The following is a 17,281-nucleotide window of genomic DNA, read 5'->3' on the forward strand; positions in this document are numbered from 1 at the left end:
CTGCCTGCCTACAGTACAGCGCAGCATAATTCTTTGCGAGACCGAGGCGAGGGACAGAGAGGAAGCGAGAGGGAATTAGAATGAGAGAGAGGGGGGACTGAGAGGGAGGGACGGAGGGAGGGAGGGAGGGGACTATTGATTCATTGTAAAGGGTAACGTTCTCGCTGTCTTCTCGTTCTCGTGTCAAAGTGTGTATAATTGGACACGCAGCTTGTGAGCTGAGGACTAGGTACCATCCTCCTACCAAACTACTCACATGTTGTACTTATGTGAAAGAGAAAAACTGAAAATATAGCAATTACTGCAATGTAGAAACAATCAAGTAAAAGTCCAGAATAAAAAATGCACTCGAGTAAGAATCTGTGATCGACAATGTACAAATGTTGGCTTCAAAATCAAAATGTAGGTACAGTATAACAAAGGTAAAAGTATAGGCTGCTGTACAGAATGTTCCATTTCACGTTTCAAATGTATACAAATCTTTGAAAATAGCAGATGTACAATTTGTTAGCTTGTAGATCGGCTTTTTTCAAATGGCTAAAATGTATATAAAAGTATAGACCTACAGTATTTGCATAGGCTACCGACAATTGGAAATACTCCAGCTAAATTAAAATACTCTTGTACAGTATATATATTTTTCTACTTAAGTACAGTACTTGAGTAAATGTACTATACTTTACACCACTGCATCCTACACTCCCAATTAAATTCTACTGAGCTATAGGCGATTGGTTTTGATAACACCTCTGTAAACTGGATCGAATCCGACGGTTCCGACCTATACCTTGATGGTAGAGAAGTGGTTAATGCATTGTCAATGGAATGCATGTCCTCATCCCTCCCAGTGAGCTGTGGGGTTCCCCAAGGAAGCATGCTAGGGTCCTTACTGTTCCCTACCCTATATACACATTAATGACATGTAAGCAGCCTGTAACTGCAAATGTGTTAATTCGCTGGCGACTCAGCACTCCTCATGGTCTCAGGCGTGGGCGGAATGCAAGTTGAGGAAGTCCTCAGGCCTGAACTCAGCAAAATCTGGCTTTCCGATAAACTGTCATTACACCGTGGTAAAACAGAATCAATATTTTATAATAATATATTATATTAATGCTAATGATTTCTTTATTTTATTTCATTCATGATTATGTTAACATGTTTTATTGTGATTTTTTGTCTTAAATAAAAAACATTTGATAAACAAAAATTAAATGCTAATGATTTCATGGTCAGAGTTGATGATATAGTCATCTCAGGCAATTATCCGGTATTTGGACTGAATTATTGACAGTAAAGTAACAGAATTGAGTGTTATCAACCAGTATGTTACTTATCAAGCCCATTTAATGGAGCCAGTATAAAATTGCATCAAAACTGATCAAGAAAGTCAAAGAACAAGCAGAATTTCCTCTTGACATCTCAATGTAAATAAAAAGCGTCAGACCTCCCAAAACAATCTGATACGACTACATCTCGACATTAGGATCTATACCTAATTTCAACACACTTTGCGTGTCCGGGATGGCTTTTTTGTGACATACATTACATACACAATCACACACATTCACATACACACACCCACACACAATTTAAAATGTGAGCATTTAGAAGACGCTCTTAATCCAGAGCAATTTAGAGTAAGCAATAACACACATGCATGCACGCACACACGTCTGACTGTATCCTTGTGCTGTTTGCATTTCTGACAAAGAAAGTATTTAATCTCAACAACCTATTTGATATGCATAAACCACTTAAACACATGCACTAATAACTTTGGGGCTGGCCCGTCTAGAATTTGAATGGACCGGCTGCCGGGCGCGGCTGCACTTATAACTTTGGGGAAGGCCCGAGTTTGAGTGGACAGCTAGGTGTCAGTCAAAAAGGAGACATCGAAGAGGAAGGATGCATGGGGAAGGATCAACATATGGAATGTCAGAACAGGTTCTGACATATATCCATGGAGATCTAAGGGTTTGAGGTTTGAGGTCAGATGTGCTGGGCATTGATGAGGGATCTCCATATATGGGCTTTACTGCGACAGCAGGTCACATTTACTATGACATCAGGGTCTCCACATCTTCACCCCTGATGATGTCACATGATGTCACGAGACCTGGGCAGTGGGCACCATGTGGTGCCCGGCCAACACACTAGAGGGTAGCACGGGTCCGCCCGGGACCGAATACCCGAGAGCCGAACCAAGAACTGGGTTCAAAATATTGACTTGTCCCTTGGGCAAGGTCGGTTCCATTCCAAATTGCTGCGGGTCTCGGTTAGGGCATCTTAAATGCATTTACCCGAAAGGACCTGTGAGGATCCGAGCTATACTAGCCATGATTAATGACTCTCGTATTCATACGAGAGTCATGACGAAACTTCACCCTATTTTTGGCACTTGCTGCATTTACAAGTTTTCCGTATATATAAACATTCAGATTTCAAATATAAAGTACTCACATTTTGTCTCACGGGTGTTAGTTAGTAGCAGATCCAGCGATTAGAATTTCTGCATCCCGCGTTGTTTAATAAAAAGCATTTTTATCCGAGCTGTTATTTTCCCATTGGCTTTCAACTACGCGCCCCTATCGGTCGGGAGGAGGGTGGCACTCGGTGTGTTCGATATAGGTACTCTGACCGCCCTGCCAATACAGACTAATAGGCGAGTGCGCTCCCGGTGTGCAACTGTGGATTTCCCAAACGAACCCCGTTTGAAAAAAGTAGCCGGGGCGCTCGGACAAAAATGCTTTTTATTAAAGAACGCGGGATGCAGCAGTGCTAGCGTTTGGGCTGCTACTAGCTAACACCCGTGGGACAAAATGTGAGTACTTTATATTTTAAATCTGAATGTTTATATATACGGAAAACTTGTAAATGCAGCGAGTGCCAAAAATAGGGTGAAGTTACGTCATGACTGTCATGATAATCATCATGGCAGTCATGTTTCAGGGCTAGAGCTATACATACAGTATAGTTATTATAATTTTCTTCTTCAAAAATAGACATAAGTGAGTTGTAATTCTAAAAAACACAAAACAAAACATTCTAAAATCCATAATGTGTGTTTACGCCACGGCGATTTGGAATGGAATGCATTCCAATCTCAAGGTGGGTGTGTCCGACTCCGAAACACACACACACACACACACACACACACACACACACACACACACACACACACACACACACACACATACACACACACAGAGGCTATAATCAATATCTGTCCTTGCATATTGAATGACTCATGTTTAACATTAACAGAACATGATTGAGTGCAGCAAGAAAATAGCTTGGATGAGTGTGTGGAGGTTTTATTTAGAATAGTTATGTACAGGCTATGTTAAAGGTATACATTTGTATACATACAAGGAGTACATTTTGGTTTTTTGTTAAAACAAAGATTTTAGTTAAAACGTTAAATCACTATATTCTGATAGTAATCATTGTTATTGAGTGTTTGTTCAGTCGATCCACCTATACATATTTAATGAACTGAAAATAGCAGGTGACCGAATTTCAGCCAATCAGGAGAAATACCCATAATACATTCAGCTTATTTTTTATAGTGTTCCACTTCCTATTTTGTCTGCTCATTTCTTTGTGTCATCACTTCCAATTCCACTAGTTTAATCTGTAGCCTGCAGTCTGCGTTCTCTGTCCTGATTGGATAACATTGGTATCCTGACCTGAAATTCCATATTCTGTTTAATGCAAAGCTGGAGAGACACAGAGAATCCTGTTACTGAACAAACACTCTATAGCAATGAGTACTATCACAATATAGAGCTTTTTAACACTTATCTTAACCAAAGAAATGTATTTCGGCCAACCGCAGCTTTAAAGAATGGCTACCGGGAGAAGCCTCTGCCTTAGGAGGGCCATTCAAGCCGCAAGCGGAGCCCGCAGCACCACCTTCTTGCTCGGGTGGAGTCTGCGGTGCAACGCACAGGTCCTGGGCCTGGTGAGAGCAGGAGTGGACCTGGTGAGACGTAGGAGGGGCCCGGACAGGAGTCAACCCACACCTTCCATGCGCCAGAAGCGTATCTCCCAGCCCTGGCAGAGTAGTTCTGGAGTATAGTTCCAACAGATGTAAGTCGGGACTTTAGGGGGTATGATGTCCGAGAGACCCGAAACCCTGATGACCTTGGGATATATCACTGAGGATACGTCCCAGGGCCAGGTGCATCCATGCAATGTTTTTTGTTATAAGAAATTGGACTGTGATCGATCTGCAGATTCTGCATTGACAGGACATGTTTGTGTTTGTTGTTGTGGTGATTGTTGAACTAGACGAAAGTCAATAAACATGTAGCTGTTTTTCTCTGCATTATGCAACCCTCCGCTGCGTCGGAAAGGCGGGGGTGACGCTCCTATAGACGATCAGTCTCATGTCATGGTGAAAATAAGCATAATATAGAAGAATAGAATAGAATATCTGACACCCTGGGGGGTCCGAAGACCCAGGCGGATTTAGGATCATATATCGGGGGGCACGGTGGCACAGTTGGTAGTGCTGTCGCCTCACAGCTAGAAGGTCCTGGGTTCGATTCCCACTGGGGACGCTGTGGGCACTGGCGGCATGTTCCCTCCTCCGCGTCATCAGTGCCCATACCCGAGGCGGGGGTTGGCGATAGGGCCTTTCTGTGTGGAGTTTGCATGTTCTCCCCGTGTCCCCTAGGGTAGATACCCTCACAAAAACATGCCGTAATCCTGGTCTCTAAAACTACCTCCCCCTGGCCAGCCGGGGCGCCTGATGGAGGGGAAAGGAACTGGTCGGAATAACGTGTCCCTTCCACGCGCTACGTCCGGCCGGGGAAATTCCCCTCTGTCAGGTGAAAAGAAGCAGCTTGGACTCCTCATGCATAGAAGGAGGTATGAGGTCAGTCCGCTGCCCCCCCCCAGGTTGGGGGGGGGCATTAGATAATTGGCACTGGGTGAAAAGAAAACTGGGTTACAAAATCGTGGGATAAAAAAAAGGATCATATATCATATCCAATCCTTCTCGGCTCTGTTTTGGACCGGATCCAATCCTTCTCGGCTCTGTTTTGGACCGGTTTGGGCTGTGTCCAGTTTTATAGATCCGAGTCCATTGGGTTCAGTCCAAATATGCTCGGTTCTGTTTCGTACCGGGTCCAATTTTATGGACCTGTGCTACCCTCTTGTCTACACCAATGCAACTGCCATTGGGGATAATGGTTGCAAGGATTTGCATTGGTGTGGACTGGCCTTTAGCTGGGGACCCCCTGGAACTCCCTCAAGGACCCCTGCAGGATTCCAGGACCCCAACTTAAGAACCAGCAAATAAAGGTATCTGAATCTGAGAGATGGAAAACAGGAGAGGGCCTAGACCTCTGGGAGACTGCAGTCAACAATGTGTATAGGCCTAATATATTACTGTATGAAATAATTCTAAGCTGTAATTGAATGTATAAACATACGGTAAGCATAAAATGGTGTCTTTGTGTGCAGGATATGGAAATAAAATAATCAATCTTCAATCAATCAATTGTGCATGAATGAATGAATCTATATTTTCGTGTCTTGTCGTTAAGACGCATCCCTTACGGGATTATAAGACACCAACAACATAAATAAACAATATCACGTCCACTTCCCAGTTCCCACACATGTACATGTACTGTATATGGGTAGAAGTGGTGAAGATTATGAGCCGAGATACTCATAGCGAAATTGCAAAGGCAGGCAGGCTCACAAGATGCTCTGAGCTTGTAGAACTGCTATTTTTTCTCTCCAAATTGCCCCCTCCACAAATTACGGAGTACAAGTTATGACATGGCCTACTGTGAAAGATTTACACATTTACATGACATAATAGAACATCCATAGCCACTAAGCTTGCCCAAATGTGCCCAAAATGTGCTGACATCACATTTATGATGACGGCTATGGCCGTAATTTGGCCCAAGGAGTGTTTTCTGGGATTCAAAATCATAAAAATCCTCTAGTTTGACATGTCACATGCTATTTAAAGAACAAGGAAAGTTATGACTTGCTACTATAGTGACAGCAATGATGAAGACAGTGAGGATATTGGAGAGTAAATGTACTCCTTTACTTTCCACCACTGCACGTTCACAAGGAGGTTGATTACGGTAATACCGCCGCAGTACTTCCATGAGGTAGATTACCTCAACACAATGCCTCTGGACATGACTGTGCTCGATCATCACAAAGCCAACCTTTTAAACGCAAACACGAGAGGAATGCCTTGAGGGAGTGTGATGAGAAATGAGCTAAGACATAATAATAAACACCCAGGTGCTTTTTTTTCCACTAATAAACAGTCATGACTACGCGTATATCGTCTCTGTCAGGTGGAAACCTCATGTCCAAAACTATACTTTTCGGGTTCAAATAAAACCATAGCAGATAGCTTGGCAGATCTGCTGCTACTTATATTTTATTTACAATTCATACATAGCCTACAGTTATACAATTTCTGTAGCCTAATGATGTATTATCATTTACAAACCAAAAATATAAACAACAAGAAGAATGATAACAATGTAAGCAATGATAACAATGTTAACATCAATCCACAATACTTTCCCCCCCGGGATGCAATAAGATAGGAGATCTGCCCACCATTGTTTAGTCGGGGGAGATTTCCAATGACACAGTATACACTTTTGTAGCATCGCTACAATCACGCGATTAACTACACAAATCATGTGATTAATCGTGATTAATATTTTGTATATTCTTTATCATTGGACAATATAGCAGCTTTAAGCAGGGAGGCGGGGTCTAACAGCCTCTCAACATAGGTAGAAGTCCATGTGTGACCATAGATATAAAAGGCTAGATGGCTCAAGGCGGAGTCTCTGACGTAGTTCAATGTACAGTATGTTCAATGGCAGCTCAAACAAAAATAGTCATAACTCTCTCAAATCTTGACGGATTTACAAACGGATTGGTTTAATACAAACGTTATCAACGTGGCTATGATTCAGGACGCGTATCTGCTTAATTTTATTTTTTATAAAAATGTCATATAAAAGCATATAAGTATGCGGATGTCTCTGAAGTTTATAACAAACCAAACCGTTTGAAAATCGGTTGAAAGTTTGGTGCCCAGCTGCACAGGGTTTCTCGTGCTAAATGCACGCCTGCAGTACCAGCTCTGACCAGTAGGACAGAGCGCTTGAACGTTGGCCAGCCTTTCGGGCTTGGTGAAAACACGTATTTCAAACATCATGGACGACCAAAAATATAACGGTAAGAAAAACTGAAATAAATAAATAAATCACACCTATGTGTGAACTGAGCGGTGCAACAATACGTACTAGCCCTCCTCCCTGGCCTGTGTGTGTGTGTGTGTGTGAGAGAGAGAGAGAGAGAGAGAGAGAGAGAGAGAGAGAGATTTATGGGGTCACATAATTAAAAATGGCTTATGGGGTTAGGTGTCACTGCTTAACAGTGCCAACCTCTCTCTCTCTCTCTCTCTCTCTCTCTCTCTCTCAATTAATAAAAAACATGCTGTGTGCTTACGTAGTAAAACTCCGTTGGCTCTGTACTTGGTCTGCCCTCGTTTCACCTCTACACCAAACATCCTTTAACCCACCCCCCCCCCACCCCCCAACACACACACACACACACACACACACATACACATACATACAGCCCCCTCGGTACCCAAACGGCTGCCAGATTGGCATGCAGCTCTCTGCCAGGGCTATGCGGGCACACACTGCGTGCCTACTGCAAAATGAAATATCAGACACGGTATTAACGGCAATGGTATACCACTTAAACCCATTTAAACCGGGAAAGCATCCGTGTCGTATCCATTTTATGCTTTGGGTATTCAAAAATAGCAGATTTTGCACTGCACAACTTTGTGCAGTGTATGAGCTTGTATATCTGCTATTTCTGGAGGAAAGATATATATATATATATATATATATATATATATACACACACACACACACACACACATGTATTATATATATATATATATATATATATATATATATATATTTAAAGCGAACATTTCTTACTTTTAATTGGTTCAATATTTTTCTTTAACCAACCCAATCGAGCACCGAAATCTGACATCAATATCGGTAGAGGGCGCAATGTTGAGATGATTTTAAGATGACCCCATGTTATTCTCCAAAGATAAATTACTTCCGTGATGTGAACCAGGGGATAAGCGAGTGACGTCAGGACTTCGGCTCTCTATAGCATTCATTTAAGCACCTGAGGATCATTCAGATGGTGGCGCCCTCTAGTGGTTAACACTGAAAACTAAATATCTGCTTCCGCACTTCTTGGAAGAAAAGGCGAGAAAGCTTGTACTTCGCACACAAAGAGTTAAGGGGAAGTTACTGTATTACACAAGAAAGGGGGGGCGGGGGGATAAAATAAAATACTGAATGGGTTTCCTGATTGCTTTCCACATTTTTTTATTTGCCTCCATAAAGCAGACGCTCCACATGTCCACCGTGTGGCACTGTTCCATTCATCAACTCCTCACAGTTTTATGGCTGTTGCTTAGACCCACCGCCCTGCCCCCTAAAGCCATGTTTAATTATGTGACCCCATAAATCATAAATCTCACACACACACACACACACACACACACACACACACACACACACACACAAAATGTCTAACAGAAAGGCTTACAACAAAGATGTTAAATTATCACATTTTATGACATATTGTGTAATAGTGACACATGATGTAATTTAAAAATACATATAATAATGTATTAAACATAAGATCAACATTAATCGATGTTGGTATGGAAATTAATTGTCATATAAGGTGGTTGTCACAGCAACAGCAGTAAGAATTAAACACGGGAGTTAAATGTCAGACTAATACAAATAAAATAAATGAAAAATATTCAATGCTTTTAAAGATACTGAATTATTAAAAAGTGCAAATTACAAAATACTCTTTCTTTATCACTACATTGCTATGCAAAAACACTTTAGCCACATGTTATGAGCTTGTAGATCAGCTATTTTCACTATATACAGTAGGCTTATTTGTAATAGGGCTTACAGTAAGTGGCTATTTCATAATGTACTAGTTCACTTCCCAACATTTAGTTAAATGTTAAATGATTAAAAACGAAATGGTAAATAAAAATACTATAAATAAACACGAGATTTCTCATTTTGGCACACAAGGGTATACAAGCCTTAAACCTGAGAAATTGCGGCATAGATTGGCTATGTTGCAATTAAATGCCTTGACCATAATATGGCCTAATGTTGCCTATATCATTAAACCCCTCTGGCATCATTTTGATCATTTTGGTCATGGGTGGTGGTGGCTGCCTTTGTACTGTAGCCTGGCCCTAGGGGATATTTCTCATGTTATTTTAACAGGCTTAAAAACACGACAATGAGAGACGATTCAGATTCTAAACTTGTTTACAGCCGATCACGGCCGCATCGCTGATCACGGCTACAACATTTATGTCTTGAGTGACTTAATTTGATTTTTAAATAATAACGCGATAGATTTAACATACTGTATGTGGTTTTAACTTTCGGTTAATTTCTTTTTTCCGCCTTGAATCAAACGCAGCTGAAAAACCTTGGCATGGGCAAATTAATTAATGCATGACAGTCATGTCATATATTTTGTGTTTTTTGTAATGGCCATGTCACGTTCCGTGACACGTCATGTATTGTCATGTGTTCCTTGGGTTTTTAGTTGGTTAGTGTTTTACTTTACTGTTTTCCTTGTGTCTGTTCGTTTGAGTTTTGCTCTACATGTGTGTACTTTTATTTTGTAGTATTATATGTTTTGTTCCCTGGTTTACACTGTTGCTTTTGTTACCCGTGTTGACTCACCAGTACTGTGATTAGCCTATAGTGTCTCCACCTTGTCCTGTTAGTTTAGTTCCCCAGCCTATCCCAGTGTTGATTATAAATTCACCCGGTTATCCCTGTATACTCACTATATGTCACTAGTTTGATGCTGTTCCTGGATTTTTGGTAAATAAACCTCCTGTCCTGCATTTGGGTCCTATACCCTTTGACACACCGTGACAATATTTGTGTCAACTACAAATATATTCATTTAGTAGTAACTACTAATGTGTAATGTCCAGCACCTGAAAAAATAACTTCTGACAGGCAATTAAACTATACGGTAAGAAGCTGTGTGAATCTGAGTCTCCACCCAGGCGTACAACTCGACAGACCACCAAACCAAGTAGCTGTGTGGATACTTTAGGATTAGGACCTACTAATGGATTCTAGCCTTGGGATCCAACATTTATTTTGAAAATTATGCACAAAAGTCCACAATTATCAATAGCCATAAAACAGTCAGATTTTTGGAGGTCATAAATAGCACCATCTGTATGCCATGGCACCCTTGAGGCGGACGAGAGTGGCTAACACATCTGCAGAGATTCTGGACCTCATGACAATGAAGTGGAGACCACTGTGACAACTGTCACACTGTGGTGGCGACTATCACAACTTCTGATAATAAAGGCCCAATTCACGTGGCGATAAACATCACCCAGGAGACCCATGAGGGGGAGAGGGTATGCATCATAATAACAGAAGAACTGGTTTCCTTCAGAGATGAGGCCCCCTGTGATCTTGCTGGCCAGGGGGATCCGGACAGCACACTGAACCATGAGAGATGGTAGCTGATACAAAATAATTATAAGTTATATATAGACACCACTTTACTTTACTGCTTACAACAGTAGAGCAAATAGAAATCGAAAACAGGTACCCGTTTCAAGTCCCAAAGTAACAGTACAGTAAAGAACCTTATTATTGATTCTGAATTGAATTTTAATTCTCACATTAATCATGTTACCAAGATTGCCTTTTTTCACCTTAGAAATATTGCACGAATCAGAGCCTATTTGTCCTTGGACGATGCAAAAACGCTAATCCACGCCTTTGTTTTCTCTCGGCTTGACTACTGCAATGCACTTTATTCAGGACTGCCCAAGAAAACAACTGACAGACTACAACTCGTCCAAAATGCAGCAGCCAGAGTTTTAACTAGAACTAAGATGAGAGAACATATTACTCCAGTTTTGGCATCACTGCACTGGCTTCCGGTTGTTCTTAGGATTGATTTTAAAATTATTTTACTTGTCTATAAAGCTCTCAATGGTCTCGCACCTTCCTACCTACATGACTGCCTGCCTAAATATGTCCCAATCCGCCCCCTAAGGTCTTCCACTGCTGGCCTGCTCGCGTTGCCAAAAAGAATGGCAACTAAAAAATACGGGGAAGCAGCTTTTTGCTTCTATGGGCCGTCGGCATGGAACAAGCTCCCACTGTACCTTCGTCAGGCAGCCTCTGTAGACATTTTTAAAGCTCAGCTCAAGACCCACTTCTACAACATTGCTTTTAATTGAGTTTTCATTTGCACGTTCCTACCCTGCCCTGACTGATTTGCTGCATGTGGTGTTTTTATTATTTTTTATTTATTTTTATTTATTTTATGTTCTTATATTCAATTTTGTTCTTTGCCATTGTTTTATCATATTAACTACTTATGTTTTATGGTGTTCTATTTTTGCCCTGTGAAGCACTTTGAGCTACATTTATGTATGAAAGGTGCTATACAAATAAAGTTTATTATTATTATTATTATATTAAATTAATTGTATGGGCTTGTATGCCTGAAGGCCACCCGGCGGTGACAAAGATACCCCACTTGAATGCCTCCACCTAGGTCTAGTCATCAGTCAAATGGTTCCATTTGTCTGTCTCTCTCTTCTCTCTCCTCTTCCCCCCCCCCCCCCAATGTCACCACCCACCTCTAGCCCGCACAGAATTAGAACATCACACTTATCAGTATTAGTACAGTAAGTAACATCACGTCACCAGACTTTCCACCTCCTAAATCTGCGTTGCTTTGTTCCCCCCCGTTTGTTTTTAATCTCGCCAGTCGCTAAAATGATCAAACATGGCGGTACAAAACCCTCTGTACCTCCACAGTCTACACCTTCAGTTACAATGACAGCGTCCACCGGCAGGCAGAGAACACCAGGACGATGATCTCCATGACGCTGTGAAGTTCTATCTCCTTAGTCCTCCCTAACCTCTTGTACAACCTGAAGACAGACACATACAGAGAGACAGAGACAGAAACACAGAGAATGTGATTTTTTTTTATTAGCAATTCCACAATTTAAAAGTACTCAGTTACAAGACTTGTTCATAATCTGACTTGAGTGAAATAGCAGATCTACAAGCATATACAGTAGGCCCAATGTTTGTGCTAGAAGTGTTATTTTGAACCCTGGTTCACCATGCAATGAATGCCATATAAGGAGCATGTCTTGAGTGTACAGGGTTTGATGAGGTCAGATCAACATATGGAGAGTCTTGACTCAAGAGTCTTGAGTGTACAGGGTTTGATGAGGTCAGATCAACATATGGAGAGTCTTGACTCAAGAGTCTTGAGTGTACAGGGTTTGATGAGGGCCGGGCCTGTTTAGAACTCTAGTTTTCACTGGCTGCCGGGCGCCGGCTGCCGGTCTTCCAGGGACTCCCAGAAGCAAAGATTTTAATTCAAAATGTTTGCTTTAGAAAATAAATATTAAAAGATTTGCACACATTTTTGCAATTTATCAAAAATACATTGTTTACATCTCCGTGAATGAAAGTGTTGTGTACATCTGATGGATGTTTCGGCCCGACACTTCCGCCGATATACCGTCTCTGCCTTAGGTTGTGACCAGGCTTTTCTCTTTGCAGATGAGTAAGCCTGGGACCGAGAGTGGTATTAGTAACCCACTATAGCTGGAGACAGGGAGAGCCGTTACTGAACACTATCAATGATTGCCTGCAAACGCAGTGAGGGCAGGTCTTCACTCGGTAGAACCAGTAGAAGCATTACTTAATTAATAAAATGTAATGGGACCATAATTTACTACAATGTAAATAGTACATACCCTGAAGAAGGCAGTTGCATCTGCCAAAAGGGTTTTTATTCTCTGCGTCCTATTCAAATAAAGTATCGGCACTTTGGCTACGAGTGTGTGTGGCCACCTTCGTCTTTTCAAGACTTCACATTTAGATTGTTCTACTGTGGACCGGAACCACTAATACTAAGACTGGTGTTTGTTTAGCATCCTGCACCATAATTTACTAAACGCATAGCATGGTGATTTAAAAAAAATGTTAGTGAAAGAAAACAAAGTGTTTAAGGTTTACTACAGTAATTAAATCAAGTGTAAAGTTCAACCAAAACCTCATTGACTTCTATTGACATTATAATTCTATTGCAAACGGTAGAAGGTGAAATTGCGACATCTGCTGGGCCATTAACAGGAACAGCAGGCTGACCGAGAACCCCAGAGTGAGCTTCAAGTTCAGCGAAGGGGGTTTGCCTCTTGGTTCGTACCTGGTCCATAACTTCAATGTGTGTCTCAGACAGCGCCACTTTTTCTCCTGATACCCCGAAGAAGATGACTGCTCTGCTGTTCCACTGAGGCCATGGTGTGGAAGCTGTAGAGTTGTCTCACAGCTCAAGGATTTCAAGCTTTCCCCAAATTCTGTCAGAGCACAAAAGAACAGAATAAAAAGTATAAATGAAATGTCCCTTAATTGAAAACGATCACTTGTAGCCTATACTTGTAGCCTATAAATATACTATTTCATTATTTATGCGGTTATGCCTTGTCTTTTACAATAAACAAACTGCTTTGCTCTGAGCCCACAGCTCATAAAGAGACATCTAGCAAACCACATGGCATTGAAAATCATTGCCAGAAATAAACATGTCACACCAACTTTTCACTGCTCACATAACTGGGATTGAGCGACAGATGAAAGCCTCCATTCTCTTCATTCTTGATTCCAAAGAGGCAGAGAATCTTGCTTGGAAACTAAACATTTTCCGATGTGATATTCTGAAACCTGCCTCTATCTGAAAATGTAAAGTAAATTAAAAAAAATACAAGTTAGATATATCTTGGATTAGAGCTTCATTATTGGTAACACCTATGAGGAAGTAAGAGGCACAATTTCTTTCCTGCTCAAATCTGATTTCCTATCCAGATTGACGTCCGAACAACTTATTTGTAATAGATAGATAAATAGGTTTCATTTTATTGATATATTTGTTTGCTTGCTGTTCAGACTTGTAGCTAAACTGATTACATCCTGGGAGGCCAAATAACGCCGGTGGGCGGTGACAAAGACACCCCACTGAATGCCCCCCCCAACACACACACACACCCTGGTGAACGTTGGTCAACATATGTTTTGAGGGGCGCTAGCTATATATTAGTGTAGGGGCGCCAGCTTTTAGTGTAGATTTTCATCTTACACAAACATTAAGTTAAGAAAACTGAGATTATCAACTATAACATCTCACCGGAACAGCCACCTCTCACAACAACAATTACCGGCTCATGGGTCAACTCAACCGAGCAAGACCTGAAAGTGAGGAAGGCACTTGCATGGAGGGCCCTGAATGGCATGACCAGTGAATGGAACTCCAATCTCCCCGTCAAATCAAACTCGGCTTCTATACGCGCAACGGTCAGTGGTGGAAAATAACGAAGTACAATTACTTCGTTACTGTACTTAAGTACAAGTTTGGAGAATTTGTACTTTTATTGACTACTTTTCTTTTGCTGTATTTTTACTTTTACTTCGTTACATTTACAAGGAAAAAATCGTACTTTTAATGCGCTATATTTAAAATCGGACACCTCGTTACTCGCTACAAATTAAATAATAAAATCTTATATTTGTCTTACTGGAGGAATGCGCAGTTGAGAATTGAACAGGGCTGCTCCACTCTCAGATAATAGGGGGGCGGAGTTGTGTTCTGCTGCCTGGCCTGCTTTGAAGACGGCAAGACGCACACACTGTGTTTTGTCACACGCATTCAACATGGATGACCGAGACACAGTCTTAGCAGAAGGATTTTAAATTTTTGTCCAATAAGTCCCTATCCGACACAAATTAACTAATCTTTCTCAGCCGTCACTGGAGCGCGCATCTAGCTACTGCATGATGATCATGCACGCTGACAGACAGCAGACACTGTCCCAACTCCTAACACAAACACTGAGGGAACTTGTTGTTGTACACACATAATGTGCCACGAAAAATAGCTTCCAATAGCTTAGTTGGTTATTATCGCTTCGAGGAGGTACGTGTCCATAATATCGCCACGAACGGCCAACAAAAGACATCTCTGCCTAATTTATTCTTCGCCGTACAAAGTGTTCCGTGCTGAAAATAGCTGATATACAAGCTCACAACTCGTCGCGTCCGGACACGTTGTGAGCTTGTAGATCAGCCAACCCCAGCATGCGGAGATGCAGGCTCTGAGAACGTTCAGAAACTTTTGCCTTCACAATAAAAGCATGCAAAAGCCCATATAGAGATGGCATTTCACATTGCAAAAGAGCAATTTTTGTAAAATGTAAAAAATATATAAAAATTAAAGCAAAAAAAGAACGAAAAAGAACTATAATAGTTCAAAATTTGGAATGATGAACTATGAACGGAACTAGTTCATTTTAAAAATGTTGAACTGTGAACTGCTATAGTTCCTACGATCCATCTGTATTTTCAGTATTTGTATGCTATTAAATTTTTTGGAATAAAGCCACTTTTGACAGGATGACAATTTTGGAAATTCATTTCTTTGTATTCATTTTGAAAATAATTTTGTATTTTGTACTTTGTACTTGTACTTTATAATTTTTACTTTTATACTCAAGTACATTTTACGCCGGGTAAATTTTTGTACTTAAGTACATTTTATTTGAGGTACTTTTATACTTTTACTTAAGTAACTTTCTTAATGGGCACTTTGTACTTTTACTTAAGTAATTTTCAAGTAGAGAATCAGTACTTCTACTTAAGTAAAATATTTTTGTACTTTTTCCACCACTGGCAACGGTGGAGTCTGTTCTCCTATACGGCAGTGAATGCTGGACCTGAACCAAACCCTGGCTTCAGGTCCAAGAACAATACAGGAGCACAAAGTACCAACGAACTGGCCAGATGTATGGAGAACAGGGATGACTGGAAGCGACGATGGACGGCTCGTCTTAGGACGCATAAAGTGAGTGGCAAAGTGAGTTTAACATCTGTCAAGGCCAGAAAGTCGTTTCAGTCACTCAGTAGGCGTTCCCACATAAATTCCAGGAATGATGATGATTTCACACGCATACCCTCTATTGGACAGTTGCTTTTGGATCGACAGCAACAATATCTAACATTATTATATTGTGTATATTTTGAATAAAGACCACATTTTGCCTGCCATGTCGCTGAATAAAATTTGTTGTGCGCCCCCGCTTTGTTCTACTTTGTGTCTTTACAGTTTGGCTCACAACCCCTCACATTACGAGGCACTGTGAGCTTGATCTGCCATTTTCACAAAATGTAGGCCTGGAACAGAATCAAACAAAAATAATGCCTCAACTTCTACAATTCCAAGTGCTTATCAGGTTGGGGCTCTCCAGTTCAAATGTGATGATTTTGCCACTAAAAAGGTTGATACGTCATACGCAGGGCCGGTTCTAGGCATAGGCGAACTAGGCGGTCGCCTAGGGCCTCAACCACTGAGGTGGCCTCGTCAACGACGTCAAGTCTGTGGGGGCTATGGGGCTGTAGCCCCCATGAAGAATTAAATAGCCCCTTTTAGCCCCCATGAAGATTTTCGTGGACATTTTATATTAACATTACAGATTTTCTGGGAATTATTGACCCTCTGTGACTCCGTCGCAAAATTCCGAAAATGTGAACCTCTCCGCCGGCTGTTCAGAGGTGTTAAAAGTACTCAAATGCTAATCAGGTTTCTTTTGTTTTCACCTAGCCAGGTATTATATGCCTACAGTACAGTGCCCATAGGCGGCGGGTGTGTAAGGCTAGGGAAGGCTTAGCCTTCCCAAAAATTATGCTGGGTATTTTTTTTAATATATATAATATATGTGCGCAGCATTATATAGAAGGCTATTGTGTGTGTGTTGCTCCCTGGTGATCGGGTAGGTAGGCTATACAGCAAATGGCCTAATCAGCATATGATTGGCTACTATTGGTAGCCTATGTCTGTAAACCTCGTCCGCTTCCAGTCGCTTTGTAGCAAACAGTAGCGCGCGCTGGTTTGTTAAGGGAAACAGAAAAACGCAAAATGTATTTTCCAAGGCAAAGTAATTCAGAAGAAGAAGCTGTGACTCGGCTGTCAGAACTCACCACCACCAGTGCCCGCACGGTTCACAGTTCACACCACTGTAGCAACACTGACACGTTCAGCGGAGTGACTGCTGTCTCTGTGCCGT

General features: G+C 41.3%; 1 protein-coding gene across 1 annotated transcript in view; it reads right to left on the reverse strand.

Moving 5' to 3' along the window:
• Nucleotides 1–12,945, reverse strand: part of LOC308312411 (glycine receptor subunit beta-like) — a gene marked incomplete at both ends in the record, with an annotated part of 66,202 nt that extends 53,257 nt beyond the window's left edge. The window contains 5 exons of the mRNA XM_080759017.1: nt 3,834–3,961; nt 6,153–6,203; nt 10,502–10,604; nt 11,984–12,082; nt 12,926–12,945. Coding sequence (XP_080615143.1) covers nt 3,834–3,961; nt 6,153–6,203; nt 10,502–10,604; nt 11,984–12,082; nt 12,926–12,945 — 401 coding nt within the window. The remainder of the gene's footprint in view (nt 1–3,833; nt 3,962–6,152; nt 6,204–10,501; nt 10,605–11,983; nt 12,083–12,925) is intronic.
• Between the last annotated feature and the right edge of the window lie 4,336 nt (nt 12,946–17,281).

Source organism: Protomyctophum bolini, assembly GCF_963924005.1.
Source record: "Protomyctophum bolini genome assembly, chromosome: 3".
Taxonomy (NCBI): Eukaryota; Metazoa; Chordata; class Actinopteri; order Myctophiformes; family Myctophidae; genus Protomyctophum; species Protomyctophum bolini.